The following is a 15,945-nucleotide window of genomic DNA, read 5'->3' on the forward strand; positions in this document are numbered from 1 at the left end:
CGATTTAAACGAATCCACCTCTCTTCTTTCCATTTTCCTTGGAAATGGGAAAAGGATTATGATAAACCTAATGCGATGAAAGCACAAGTAGTAACAGTATTTATATTCACCGTGACCACCGTGACCGACCAGGCTATCAGATGTTGTTACACATCGCTGGTCACAATGCACTTCACATTGTCTTAGCCTTCAAATGACGCCACCCCGCTGGCTAAGCGAACAGGCCAACAGAAGAAAGAGTGAGAGAAAGTTGTGGCGAAAGAGTACAGCAGGGTTCACCACCACGCCCTGCCGGAGCCTCGTGGAGCTTTAGGTGTTTTCGCTCAATAAACACTCACAACGCCCGGTCTGGGAATCGAAACCGCGATCCTCCGACCGCGAGTCCGCTGCCCTAACCACTGGGCCATTGCGCCTCCACAGTATTTATATCATAGAATTATAAAAACAAGTTTAGAATTTATCTCTCTTTTCATTCCTAATATCATTAATTCACTTACCTTTCAGGTTCATGACTGTTACAGAGTTTGTTAAGTAAACTTCCCTTTTAGTTGCAAAATCGAACAACAAGACGTGACTCACTGGAAAATCGGGGTCTTCTGCCTTTTAATATTTCTTTTTTTCTAGTTTCGATAAGCAGGATTTCTTTTATTCCTTTCTATTCTCTTCGTTCCGACAATTTGAGAAGAAACTTAGGATATTTCACAGTTCAAGCTTCAAGAAGATGATATCTCCTTAAAACAATATCTTCAGATTTTTTGCTCTCTTATTAAGATAGATGTACAACTTGAACTTTCTTTCCCTCTGACTCTAGAATTTGCCCGCAGGTTATTTCGCTTTTCTCAAATACGTTCGCAAACTTGGAGTCTTATATTGTCGTTGCTTTCTATCCAAAATAATTTGCTTTCACGATTATTTATAAATTATTAGTTTCACTCTCAGCTTCGTTACTTTTCCGATCAATGACTGCTCTTATTCACCGGTCTCCGCAACAATACCTCTTGAAACAAGTTGACTGTATTTATAAGCTTAGCAATATATCGATAGCTTTCGATTTGTTTTTGTTTTGCATTTTGTACTGGATATATCATCCTTAATGCTGTTGGATGAAGTGTGGTCAACAATAACAAGTAGAGAGTTAAGACCTTGAAGGGATAAAGGCTTCTTTTATGTTTGTATTTCGATGTCAAGTGGATATCAATAATGTCCTCCGAGAAAGGTATGGATATTAACAATCAATCTTCACTGTTTATACCAAATTGGCCTTCGATTGATAAAGCTGCTAATAAAATACTGAAGTTGGTTCGATTCACATTGATGTATCCTACAAACTCTAAACATGTTACTGGTTAAAAATACCATCTTGAAGAAGAACAAATGTTTTGAAATGAAGGACGAATGAGAGAGGATTCGGGGTAGAGTCAGCAGTTTCAGAGAAGTGTATGACCTCTTAACGGAAATTTGACTTTGAAGGTTGCTGTTGTTTAGCCACAGGTTTCATTGAGCCTCGATTGAGTGGTTCTTTCTTAGTCAGAGAATTGCAGCCATTATCATACCGTTTTCAGACCGTGTGTTATAAGAACCACTTTATCCAAACGTTTTTTATAAACGGTGAAGCGTCTCGTATGATAAATATTTAGAGGAGATTATATTTTGAGCAACTGTTCGGAGATTAGTCTCCCTCCTTTGTATGTAATATAATAATGTATGGCGAATGAAGACACCCAAACCAAATCGATGATTGTTGTTTTCCTTCTCGAGCCATGTCTGGCTCATATGGGGCCGGTTTCCCCGGTTTCTTGACGTATAGGTTCTCCACCTGGACGAGACGCCGGTCCTTCGTGGGTGAGCTGCAAGATGCAAAAGGAAAGAGCGAGAGAAAGTTGTGGCGAAAGAGTCAGCAGAAGTTTCGCCATTTTTTTCTTCCGGAGTCGCGTGAAGCTTAGGTGTTTCACTCATGAACACACATATCGCCCGGTCTGAGATTCGAACCCGCTATCCCTCGACCGCGTCTCCGCTGCTCTAACCACTAGGCCATGTGCCTCCACAAGTAGATGATTCCTCCGCCCTTTAACGGGTTTTGTTTTTCATCCCGCAGGGTGTCCAATAAACACCCTCCTCACCAAGCAAGCTTGGTGGAGTTGCCGACTACCCGACCATGCAACAGGCTGTATTGGATTACATGTTACCAGTAGCCCTCGGAAGTGACCTGACATACATACATACATACATACATACATACATACATACACACATACATACATACATACATACATACATACATACATACATACATACATACATACATAAATACATACACACATACATACATACATGCATACATACATACATACGTACATACATAAGTGTATGTACCTATGTGCATGAAAATGGCTGTCTTGCATTTACTTGATAGGTAATATGAGAAAATACTGTGTTACCCTGCGTCGCTGCACCCACCATTTCTTAGTGATTCCCTGGCAGAAGACGCCTTTGTATCATTTACGCGAAAACCCGCCAACCCATGGTTATGTTAGGGCTGTCGTTTGCAGTGAGGGTTTTACGGGATCAAAGTGCAAATGCTAACTCGCCCCTTTTAATCTCTGTTTACAAAACGCAGACGAAACGTTGGGTCTATTCATTGATATGCCAGTCCCCTTCACAGCCCTGGGGCAACGTGAAATGCAGTGCCTTGCTCAAGGATACAACACGCCATCCTGTCTGGGAATCGATCGCACGTTCAGAGGATCGTGAATGCAAACCCTGACCCCTAAGCCACTCACATTCACTGATGAAAAAAATGTATAAACTTTGGGATTTTATTTAAAAATTCAATAAAATGATAATCGTGTTTCCTGATTTTGAATATCGGATCTTTTCCGTTTGACCGACAGTTTTTTAACATAATTTCCACATAAATAAAAACTTTTAAACTTCGTATTCTGTTAGAATGTGTTTATAAAACATCTTTTTCTCTTGGCTTTATTGAGAACATTCTATGGTTTGTAAGATATTTGTTGTTGTTTTTCTTCAATTTCTGCAATTTCAAACATTCAATGACGTCTATTGAGGTAAAAAAAAAACATTCTGTGTCGTTGAATATGTCTGTCGTTTAAGAAACAGATTGGGCTTATTTACATTTCTGAAGAAAAAAGATACCCTTCCCCCCACCCCTAACCCTAAAAAACAAATTGAAATGCAACAGATCGATACTAGGGTCATAATTATGGGTGACAATTTCAGATGACACCGCTAGAAAAAACTGCCTTTCGAACCGAAAAGAGCCTGAATATCTTCTAATCGATTCTTAAAATTAACTGATTATATTTAGCGGAATAAATGGCTGCTTAAGCGCATAAAATATTTATACTGTAATGATTTTTAGAAAGATAGAAAATATACTAATAACAAATGAATCACGATATTATATATTGATTAGACTCAAGGTTGTTTATCGCAATCTGCAGCCGCATATTATTAATTAATATTTCCAATTTATTCCTTCAAAATGGATTAATTAGTTTATATACAAAGTTCCAATGACTATTCGGATATTTCTTGCATGGACTTGTTACTTCTCTGAAATTAATGAGCTTTCCCCCCGATTCTTAATATTCATTTTATTTGTGAGCTTACCATGACGTATTTCTCATTTTGATCGATAAACAACATTTATGAGGATGTGTGTGTATATGTGTGTGTACACGTGTGTGTACATGTGTGTGTGTATATATATATATATATATAGGCGTAGGTGGGTCTGTGTGTTACTTCCTAATTACATGGATCCGGGTTCGGCCCCAGAGCGTGACACCTTGCGAAAGGGCCTTCTACTGTAGCCTCGGGTTGGTCAAAGCCCCAAAACTTATAAGAGGATTTGGAACTGGAAGAACCCGACGTATATCTATCTATCTATCTGTATGTATGTATGTATATATGTATATATATGTTTACACACATACATATATATATATACACATACATATATATAAATATATATATATGTATACATATGTATATATATGTATACATACATATATATATATATGTATACATATATATATATTTTTATAAAAATTGTTTTTATAACTTAAAAACAAATTTTAATCTCTGTGTGTGTGTCTGTGTGTGTGTGTGTGTGTGTGTGTAGTTAGACATAGATATATATCAAGGTTTATGAATTAATTTACATACATCAGTCAATACCTCAATAAAATGTAAGCACAACTGACCTGATATAATGATTTGGGATAGAGAAGAGAAACTGTGTACAGGTGTGGAAATTAGTTGCCCAGCGGGAGTTAACATAGAGGTGAAGATCAGTAAAAATGAGAGTACATATAACGAACTATTGAGAAATTTGTAGTTATTTTATCCAGATTACAAGTTCAGGTTTATATAACACACTACCTAAATACCAAACTTGAGAAATTAGGCGTCTGAAAACCAGAAAGGAGAAGGCTAATTCGAAGTCTAAAAATCCAATCCATCAGTGGAACTGTAAAAATCTGTAAAACTTTCCAGAAGTTTATCATTTAAATATATATATAAACATGTCTAAATATGCAACTATATGCATGAGAAGACGTACATAAAGTAAAATATACAAATCTACACATATACATACACATATACATAGAAAATACGCTGATGACCAAATTCTAATGAAGGAGCCTTAAATCTAGGTTAGAAACCGGTTCTTTCAGTATAGGCAAGAAATCTTGAAATAAAACTGAACAATGACATTCATACATACATGCACACATACATACATACATACATACATACATACATACATACATATATACATATATACATACATATATACATCCATCCATCCATCCATACATACATACATACATACATACACACATACATGCATACATAAACACACACATATATACATATATACATACATATTTACATACATACATACATACATATACATACATTCATACATACATTCATATATACATACATACATACATACATACATACACACATATATACATACATATACATACATACATATATATATACATACATACATATACATACATACATACATACATATATATACATACATACATATACGTACATACATACATACATACATACATACACACACACGTACATACATACATACATATACATACATACATATATAAACATACATACATATATATATACATACATATATACATACATACTTATATATACATACATACATACATACATACATATACACACATACATACATACATACATAACTACATACATACATATACATATATACATATATATCCTTACATACATACATACATATACATACATACATATGATTTTGATTTTGATTTTGATTTTTCCAGTTTCAGCTTATGAGCTGTGGCCATGCTGGGGCACCGTCATTTGGTGTTGCTACTTGGTTTCACTTCATGAAGGCCTTCTAGCAACTGCTATTTGGTGCATGAGAGAGTTCGATGCAGCTGCCCTCATCTGCCCCTCCTGCCGTGAAGTTGGTTCATCTGGGACACCTGACAGGAAGAGATCCAGCTTCATTTTAAAGACATCTGTATCCACCCCATGCAGGTATCTCAGGTTCTTCGGGAGGATATTGAAGAGCTGTGGGCCTCGGAAGCCCAGGCTATCACAGAATCTTGTCCTACATCTTGATGGCAAGTTTGGAGTCCTAGGCACCACGCAGTGGCGCCCAGTTCTGGCTTTTGCGTAACTCTCGATGCCAAAGTTCAGGACACTTCCCTCCAGGATCTTCCAGATGTATATTATGGCATATCTTTCCCGCCTACGCTCCAGGGAATATAATTTTAATTTCTTGAGTCTTTCCCAGTAGCTTACATTCTGCATAGAGGCTATCTTCTTCGTGTAGCTACGTTGGATCGCCTCGAGCTCTGTGATCAACTTGACACTGGATGGTGACCATAACTGAGAGCAGTAGTCAAAGTGGCTTAGGACAAGTGTCCTCCAGAGGACCATCATGGTTTCTTGTTCTCTTGTTCTAATGGTTCTGAGGATCCATCCGGCCAGTCGTCTACATGTCATTGCCAATTTAGCAACATGTACACGAAAGGTCGCGTCATCACTCATGTAAATACCCAGGTCACGCACTGATTGTGCCTCTGGGATTGCTATTCCTCCGGGTCCAGTGTATTCATTGGGTATTGCATTTAGTTTTGCATGCTGATAGTATAGAGCTTGAAACTTTTCAGCATTGAACTGCATGCTATTCTTTTCGGCCCACTTGTATATTTTGTCTAGCTCACATTGCAGGTGTTTAGTGTCCTCAGGGTTCTGTATTGCCTGTGAAACTTTTGTATCATCTGCATAACTTGTGATCGTGGCTCTCTGCGTGGCTGAGGGCATGTCTGAGAGGGCCATTATGAACAGTAGTGGTCTCAGAACAGTGCCCTGCGGAACACCGCTCACTATTTGCGTGTTAATGGAAGTGGCCCCATTGGCCACTACCACCTGACTTCTATCTTTCAGAAAGTCATGAAGCCATTCTCCCAGTTTTCCAACTATGTTGAGATCACGCAGTTTGTGACATATCATTCCATGATCGACTTTATCAAAGGCCTTTGCAAAGTCGAGATATATCACTTCCACATTTGAGTGGTTGAGCAGCCGCTTCAGCACCCAGTCATAGTGTTGTAGGAGCTGAGTTAAACAGGTTCTCCCTGGTCGGAAACCATGTTGGGTGTCGGGCAGCAAGTCATTTTCTTCAAGGAAGGTGATCAGCTTCCTTCTGACTATTCGTTCCATGACGTTGCTGATGTGTGAGGTCAGAGAGATAGGTCTATAGTTCTTGGCTTCCGCTCTGCTACCTCCTTTATGAATGGGGCATATTTTACCTTCCTTCAGTTTTCTTGGAAGTTTGCCAGCTGCAAGGAAGCTCTGAAAGAGGAACTGCAGTGGTCTTGCTAGGACTCTCTTACATGCTTTTAGGAGGATTGCCGGGAATCCATCGGGGCCAGTAGCTGAGTCTGTTTTCATTTCATCTATAGCCTTGATTACATCGTCTTCCTTTATATCGATGTAATCTATCGTCGCCGCCTCTGATTTTATATCTGCAGTGGTAAAAAAGTCAGTTGGATTGGTGATTTGGAGATGCCCAAGGGGTGGAGTGAAAACACTCTTGAATTGCTCATTCAGTATTTCACTTACCCTCATTGGTTTTCCTGTAAGTGTGCCATCCTTTTCGAGGAGTGGCCCTATTCTACAGTGCACCGTAGCTGTTTCTTTGGCATACCTGTAGAAAGCTCTGGGGTTAGATTTTATGTTGTCTATAGCCCAGGCTTCTTTGTCTGCTCTTTCCTTTTCATGGGAGAGTTTCAGACATTTTTCGATGTCCAACAGTTTTATTTTTAGGCGGGACTTTTCACTGCTTTCAATCTGTTTGTTTAGGCGATTTGAAAATTTTGTACGCCGTCTCATTAGAATTTTCCTCTCTCTGGGGATTTTGTTCTTGTGTACAGTAGCCTTTCTCTCTGGGACATATTTGTAGCATATGGCTTGCATTACAGACATGAATTGTTGAAGTTTCACGTCGATGTCTGGCGAGGAGAGACATTTAGGCCAGTTTTGTTTGAGGATCTCTTTCCCAATTTGTTTCCAGTTTGCCTTATGGTAGTTCAAGCTGGAAAGATTCTGGGGGTTTCTTGTAGGCTGCATGTCCGTGCTCTCTTTTGGCCCGTACATGGTCAGCTCTATCATGTTGTGATCCGAGAGTAGTGTCGGTGTCACTTTCACATTATGGATGAGATCCATGTCATTTGTGAAGCAGAGATCCAGTGTGTTACCTGCCCTGGTTGGTTGGAGTATTACCTGCTCCATGTACAGGGTGTTGATGAGGTTCAGGAGGGACCTCGCCTGTCCTCGTTCACATCTTGTCATTCCTGGGAGAGAAAGGCCCTCGGGCCATCTGACATTTGGCAGATTGAAGTCTCCCATAAGAAGTACACTTATGTGTTGTTCTAATGTGGTTAGAACTTCTTCTATTTTTATAAGGCAGTCTTCAAACTTGCCCACATGGCTTGGGGCATCTGGAGGGCGATATATATATACATACATACATATATACATACATACATACATATACACATACATACATATATATATACATACATACATATATATACATACATACATATATATACATACATACATACGTACATATATATATACATACATACATACTTATATATACATACATACATATATATATATATACATACATACATATATATACATACATACATACATACATACATATATATATACATACATACATACATATATACATGCATACATACATACATACATACATACATACGTACATACATACATACATACATACATGGTGGCTGCCCCCTCGTTATCGAGTATGGCCATTGCACGAAGCTTAATCATTGTTGTTATCGTGCAATACCTGTGCAAGAAGATTTTTTTTAAAGTGAGGAAAGGCTGTGCACTGAGTCAATCCCACTCACTAAGCAACAGCACCCATAATCCGAAATGAAGAAAAAGTCAACATCATCGGTAACCACTGAGCCGCAGGTTTTATGTCGGAGCTATCCCAGTTACCTGAGTTACCGCTTCCTTGAAGGATGCCCTAACAAAGGCTAGGAGTCCTTCACTCCCAATGGTTTAACCGCGCGATCGGGTATTGAGTCCGATTATTTCTATGTCCCCGCGCATGATATAGCCTTAAGACATTTATCGGATGGCCGTTGACTCTCAAGAGTTCCTCCGCCCTTTGACGGGTTTTGTTTTTTTATCCCGCTGGGTGTCCAATAAACACCCTCCTCACCAAGCAAACTTGGTGGGGTTGCCGGTTTAGTTGCCGATGACCCGACCATGCAACAGGCTGTAGTGGATTCCATGTTACCAGTAGCCATGTTACAAGTCACCTGACATACATCCATACATACATGCATACGTAAGTACATAAATACATACAAACATACATATATACATACTTACGTACATATATATATATATATACGTACATACATACATACATATATACATATATACATACATACATACATACATACGTATATACATACATACATACATATATACATATATACATACATACATACATACACAACCATACATACAAACATACATATACATACATTGATACAAACATACATATATACATACATATATACATACATACATATACATACATACATATATATACATACAAATAGGAAAAAAGCAACAAGAATGGATCAATATATCGGTACAATTTTTTCGTACGAGGACAACTTTAATAGAGCTACAAAAATTGCAGTAAATATAGATGGCTCATACTCATCAGCCGAAAAAACATCCGAGATTCCCTAACATCTAAGGGGGTAATGTTACACTCGTGAAACATCATGGAAAGTTCTATAAAAATGAGAATTTAGATAACATATTGGTTTCTAAGAGTTCAATTAGTATTACACAGTCATATATCAGGTTATTAAAAAGTTTTTTCAATACATCTTAGTTTTCCAGAAAGTGAATATAAAAGTGAAGGTGTGAGTTTATCCGTATTGAAAAAAGTTTGATTCCTGGAGATCCGATGAGAGGTATCGAACTCACAGAATATGTGTTTGTCCATATATAGTTCATAGTAAATTGTTAATCAAGCTATGTGAAGAAATTTTGGATATAATCGTGCGAAATTTCTGAAAACTGCTGCATTATAATCCGAGGGATAAGCGTAGCGACAGCCTTATAGTGGAGACGAACAGGCTGCTATCAAAATCTACAAGAATCACAGAGCTAAAGGAAGAAAGTTGAATTTAACCAACTACTGCTATTAATTGCTATATAAAGAGGAAATGGGAAGATGAAAGGGAGGGTCAAAAGTTGTTACTATAAGAAAACATCTTAGCGTATTTGGTGCAAAATTCAAACGGAGGTCATTTAACTTATTTCTATATTTATTAATGTTACTATTAATAGATTGTCAGGTTATGGGGATATAATAAGAGGTCAGAAGAAAAGAAAAGAAAATGGAGTTAGGAGGGGCGTTCAATAAGTAATGCCCCTGACCCACTTCCCATAGCAGTAGGCAACGAAACTTGGCACAGTTATTAGTCTTTTTCTACATAGGAACCACCCAGAGTTACGCATTTCTCCCATCGTTTCATGCGGCTCTGGAGACCGTTTTTGTAGAAGAACCCAGCTTGGTCCTCCAACCTCAACGTGACTTCCGAAATCAAGGCTGCATCATCTGGGAAACGCTTTCCTTTCAAAAACATCTTCATGATTGGGAAGAGGTGAAAATCAGAGGGTGCAAGGTCAGGAAAGTAGGGGGATGGGGATGAGTTCATAGCCATACGCCTGTGCTTCTGATCTGGCGACAAGCGAGTTGTGGACCGGAGCGTTGTCCTGCAGGAGGAGGATGCCTTTGCTGATCTTGCCCCGCCTCTTGATTTTGATAACTTCTCTTAATTTCCTCAAAAGTGAAGCATAATAGGCTCCTGCAATTGTGGTACCCTTTGCCAGGAAATCTGTCATCACTACTCCGTTCTGGTCCCAGAAGACTGTGAGCATGACCTTGCCAGCGGAGGGCTGCACCCTTGCCTTCTTTGGAGGGGGTGAGTCACGGTGCTTCCACTGCATTGACTGGGCTTTGGTCTCTGGATCAACGTGATGGACTCAGGTTTAATCCTGTGTAATCAGTCTTTTGAAAAATTTTGACTCATCTTCTTGGCACATCTCCAAATTCACCCTCGAGCACTCGACGCGTTCTTGCTTCTGGAAAGGCGTGAGCAACCTGGGAATCCATCTGGCAGACACCTTTTGCATATGCAAATGGTCATGAATGATAGTTTCCACAGACCCGGTACTAATCTTGACCTCATGGGCTATTTGGCGAATAATTATGCGTCGATCTTCCAAAATGGCAGCCTCAACTTGACGAACAGATGCCTCATCAATGGCAGAAGGGGGCGACCAGATCTGGGAGCTGTTTCCACAGAGTTCCGACCATGTTTGAATTCACTATGCCAGCGTTTTACAAGGTCATATGATGGGGTATCATCACCATAAGTTACTTTCATTTCATCAAAAGTCTCCCGTGGTGTGCGTCCTTTCAAATACAAAAACCGGATCACTGCTCGACACTTAACAGGCTCCATTTCACACTTGACTCGGTTCAAACACCTGTAAATCAGAAACCACAATTAGTTCAGAGCTGTAATTTGCCACTTACTCTATAGAGATGAAAATGATTGCACATGCAAAATTTCAGCTAGATCAAACAACTGCAAGTGGGTCAGAGGCATTACTTATTGAACGTCCCTCGTATTTTCTAATGAAACCGTACTATTATATTATATTATATTATATTGTATTATATTATAGGTTTGGGATTAGCAGAATTAGTTATTAGTGTAAAAGACCTAAGAAGTTTAACTAACTAATTTCCTAGAAGTAGGTTAAATTAAAATTAGTGTAAAAGACCTAAGAAGTTTAACTAACTAATTTCCTATAAGTAGGTTTACTTAAAATAGACTAAGTATTAGAGAGAAATAATTTTATATTATCTACATAGTCTAATAGAATGAAGAATTAAATCAAATAACTTAAATCAATAAGTATCACCTAGTACAGTTAGAGAGAGAATATAATCATAGCTAATTAGATCGTAGCTGTCTAATTAAATATATAATAAAATATGTAGGAGTAAAGTTTTATTCAAAGGGATTTTATATAAAGTGATTTTAATATATACTGTTATCAATTAAAACATCATTTAAAATATTTAAGAGTCTTAGTCCGAGCGTGGATACAAGATTTCCCAGTTCAATCCTGCTGTTCAATAAAATATCATTACTTTTTCTATACATTAGTATTTCAAATGTTTCCATAGAGCAAAGTTGACAACCTACTCTGTTATTTTTATAGGGTATCGCTCTTCTAACTAATTCCCAATTAAGGTTATATTTGATATTATTGTTTTTTAGTTCCCAAATTTTACTAGAAAGAGTGGTGCCATCAGCTTTATGACGTAATCTGAAGGAGGATAGATGATTGCTAATTCTTTTTCTAAAATTTACGGTACATCCTAAATAAGTGAATTTGTTATTATCTGTGGTTATGGAGCATTTGTAGATTATATTATTTAACCCGCATAAACCAGGCGCCGGGCATTTTGATTTAATCCTACAGTTACATCTAGGGGAATTATAATTTGATGTGGAATAATTCGAGGATAGAAGTCTCATATTACTGTTACTCGAGACAGTACGAGTATATTTTTCATAATTTTGGTTACTGCTGTTATCTAAAATAATGTTATCAGTATTGTAGTTAATGTTATTATCTAAAGTAGTATTATCATTTATCGGTATTCCTACACTATCATTTGGTTCTATAACCCTACTTTCATTATTAATATTGTTGATGCTGTTAGTTTTGTTGTCGGTATTGGTTTCTAAATATGTAGTGTTATTGCAGATAACATTGTTGTCTTCATTTACTGTACTTACATTCTTGGTATTATTCGTATTATTAATATAATTATTCCTATTTGTGTTATTATTATTATTAGCAATTCTATAGCTATTGGTTATACTTATTATATGACATTCATTATTACCATTGTTGCTATTATTACTTTCAGTAATGTTATTACAGTTTTCATTTGTATTTTTATTGCTATTGTTTAAATTTTTCCTGGCTAGTTTTATGTTATTATTATTGATCTTGGCTATTAAAGTGGACATATTTGGGAGGGTTGAATAAGAAATTCTGACTGTTTTTTTAGAAATAATTTTATGATATCTATGAGAAGATGGGAAATTCTTTTCTATAATTGTTTTGAATTTACTCTGAATATCTGATAAAACCGCACAGTTAAAAGGGATGTTTAACCATATTATGTCTTTCTTATTAAATTTCTTAGAATTAGAGTTGGGGTTGTTTGAATTGTTCTTTCTATCATCAGATTCTTTGTATTTATTATTTGCATGTTTCTTAGTGTTATCAAAGTTTATTTTAACCGTATTACATGTGTTCAGTACTATGTTCTTATTGTTATTCTTAATTTCATTAGGATATTTTGCCGTTGTAAATCTACTTCTACTATTATTTCTGGCTTGATCCTTATTGTTGTCTACGTTACTAATTGTATGCTTCTTAATTTTATCTAAAATTGTCTTATCAGGGCTATCCATGTTATGGTCTATGCAGTTATCCTTGTTCTTATTACCATTTCGATTAGATGTTGTATTAAATCTACCTCTACGTATCTTTTCGGCTTGATCGTTTTTGTTGTTTACGTGGTTATTGTTATTTAAATTATTTAACTTATTATGAGTTTGTAAGTTTTCTATATCAATAAATGTAATTTTTTGGTTATATCCTGCTCTAAATAACGCCTCATTATAATGCTCTGAGTGTGAGTTAAATATGTCAAAATTAGACGATAATTTGGATATTCTTATGGAAATATTTCTAACTAAGGAATTAATTATATTTGGGGGATGATTAGATAATTTACTTACGTAACTAGTGATTTCACCTTCTTTTCTAAATGGGTAATGTAGTTTAGAGTTAAGGTCTAATGTAATATCTAGAAAATTGGCTATTTTAATGCCTGGCTCATAGGTTATGCTAAGGTTGAAATCTTTAAAGAACCTATTAATTTTCTTTTTGATTCTTTCTATGTGTGATTTATTATTACTATGGACAACAAACAAAGTATCATCTCTATATAAACCACCTTGCAATTCAGGGATCTCATTTCTTATGCATTTTAGTAGATATGCTCCGACTAAGTTGGTCACCTCAGCAGAAACACTTGAGCCCATAGAATATCGAAATTATTAGGGGTATCCGCTCTGGTCCATAATTTTCCCTCAAACTCAATAAATGTTTTTCTAGCTAAAAGTACAATGTATATTTCCTCTCTAGATATGAGGGAGCGATTCATCGCGAATATAAGCGATTTATTTAATAGAATAGGGGAAATGCTAGAGCAGTAGTTGTTTATGTCAAATTGAATGAAGACTAGATTATTGGTATTAGTTAGGGAGTTAAACCATTAAGTACCTCATCGGTATTTATCCATAGGCTTAAGGGAAGAAGTGGGGTTATCTGGGGTAAAACATTATCGAGGATAAATTTACTAGATTTACTATATTTACCATAAATTTTCGGCAAAGAATTAGCAATCATCTATCCTCCTTCAGATTACGTCATAAAGCTGATAGCATCACTCTTTCTAGTAAAATTTGGGAACTAAAAAACAATAATATCAAATATAACCTTAATTGGGAATTAGTTAGAAGAGCGATACCCTATAAAAATAACAGAGTAGGTTGTCAACTTTGCTCCATGGAAACATTTGAAATACTAATGTATAGAAAAAATAATGATATTTTATTGAACAGCAGGATTGAACTGGGAAATCTTGTATCCACGCTCGGACTAAGACTCTTAAATATTTTAAATGATGTTTTAATTGATAACAGTATATATTAAAATCACTTTATATAAAATCCCTTTGAATAAAACTTTACTCCTACATATTTTATTATATATTTAATTAGACAGCTACGATCTAATTAGCTATGATTATATTCTCTCTCTAACTGTACTAGGTGATACTTATTGATTTAAGTTATTTGATTTAATTCTTCATTCTATTAGACTATGTAGATAATTTAAATTATTTCTCTCTAATTCTTAGTCTATTTTAATTTAACCTACTTATAGGAAATTAGTTAGTTAAACTTCTTAGGTCTTTTACACTAATAACTCATTCTGATAATCCCAAACCTATAATATAATATAATATAATATAATATAATAGTACGGTTTCATTAGAAAATAACTCCATTTTCTTTTCTTTTCTTCTGACCTCTTATTATATCCCCATAACCTGACAATCTATTAATAGTAACATTAATAAATATAGAAATAAATTAAATGACCTCCGTTTGAATTTTGCACCAAATACGCTAAGATGTTTTCTTATAGTAACAACTTTTGACCCTCCCTTTCATCTTCCCATTTCCTCTTTATATAGCAATTAATAGCAGTAGTTGGTTAAATTCAACTTTCTTCCTTTAGCTCTGTGATTCTTGTAGATTTTGATAGCAGCCTGTTCGTCTCCACTATAAGTCTGTCGCTACGCTTATCCCTCGGATTATAATGCAGCAGTTTTCAGAAATTTCGCACGATTATATCCAAAATTTCTTCACATAGCTTGATTAACAATTACTATGAACTATATATGGACAACACATATTCTGTGAGTTCGATACCTCACATCGGATCTCCAGGAATCAAACTTTTTTCAATACGGATAAACTCACACCTTCACTTTTATATTCACTTTCTGGAAAACTAAGATGTATTGAAAAAACTTTTTAATAACCTGATATATGACTGTGTAATACTAATTGAACTCTTAGAAACCAATATGTTATCTAAATTCTCATTTTTATAGAACTTTCCATGATGTTTCACGAGTGTAACATTACCCCCTTAGATGTTAGAGAATCTCGGATGTTTTTTCGGCTGATGAGTATGAGCCACCTATATTTACTGCAATTTTTGTAGCTTTATTAAAGATGTCCTCGTACGAAACAATTGTACCGATATATTGATACATTCATGTTGCTTTTTTCCTATGTATATATATATACACGCATATATACACACACACGTGTACACGTCCACACACGCACATCCTCATTAAAATGACACATCTGCCACGTCATGATAAAATCACAAATGAAAAGCCTCATTAATTTAAGAAAAGTAACAAGTTCGAACTAGAAATATTTTCGTGAAGTCTTTATAACGCTGAGGCATAATCATTTTGAAAGAATAAATGGGAAATATTAATTAATAATATCCGGCTGCTGATTGCGATAATCATCCTTGAGTCTATTCAATATGTAGTCAACCGTG

At 36.0% G+C, this 15,945-nt stretch overlaps 2 protein-coding genes across 2 annotated transcripts in view; both read right to left on the minus strand.

Annotated features, from left to right (window-relative positions):
- The window catches only part of LOC118761840, a 13,010-nt gene extending 11,810 nt beyond the window's left edge, over positions 1 to 1,200 (minus strand). Inside the window, exon 1 of the mRNA XM_036499993.1 lies at positions 498 to 1,200. Within this exon, the coding sequence (XP_036355886.1) occupies positions 498 to 510 (13 nt within the window). The 5' untranslated portion in view covers positions 511 to 1,200. The remainder of the gene's footprint in view (positions 1 to 497) is intronic.
- A 10,411-nt stretch (positions 1,201 to 11,611) lies between these two features.
- On the minus strand, positions 11,612 to 13,835 carry LOC118761839 (probable serine/threonine-protein kinase DDB_G0283337). Its single transcript, XM_036499992.1, has 3 exons — positions 12,854 to 13,835; positions 12,197 to 12,307; positions 11,612 to 11,625 (listed from the first exon to the last, which is right to left on the minus strand). The coding sequence occupies exons 1-3, from the start codon at positions 13,833 to 13,835 to the stop codon at positions 11,612 to 11,614; spliced, it is 1,107 nt and encodes a 368-aa protein (XP_036355885.1).
- Between the last annotated feature and the right edge of the window lie 2,110 nt (positions 13,836 to 15,945).

Source organism: Octopus sinensis, unplaced genomic scaffold (genome assembly GCF_006345805.1).
Source record: "Octopus sinensis unplaced genomic scaffold, ASM634580v1 Contig17879, whole genome shotgun sequence".
Lineage (NCBI taxonomy): Eukaryota > Metazoa > Mollusca > Cephalopoda > Octopoda > Octopodidae > Octopus > Octopus sinensis.

Excerpts from the sequence above, each read along its gene's own strand:
- LOC118761839 (XM_036499992.1), bottom strand. The coding sequence starts at position 13,835 with ATGGGCTCAAGTGTTTCTGCTGAGGTGACCAACTTAGTCGGAGCATAT. Across the intron at positions 12,308-12,853 it reads GGTTTTATCAGATATTCAGA|ATAACAGCAGTAACCAAAAT; the intron begins GTAAATTCAAAA and ends ACATTATTTTAG.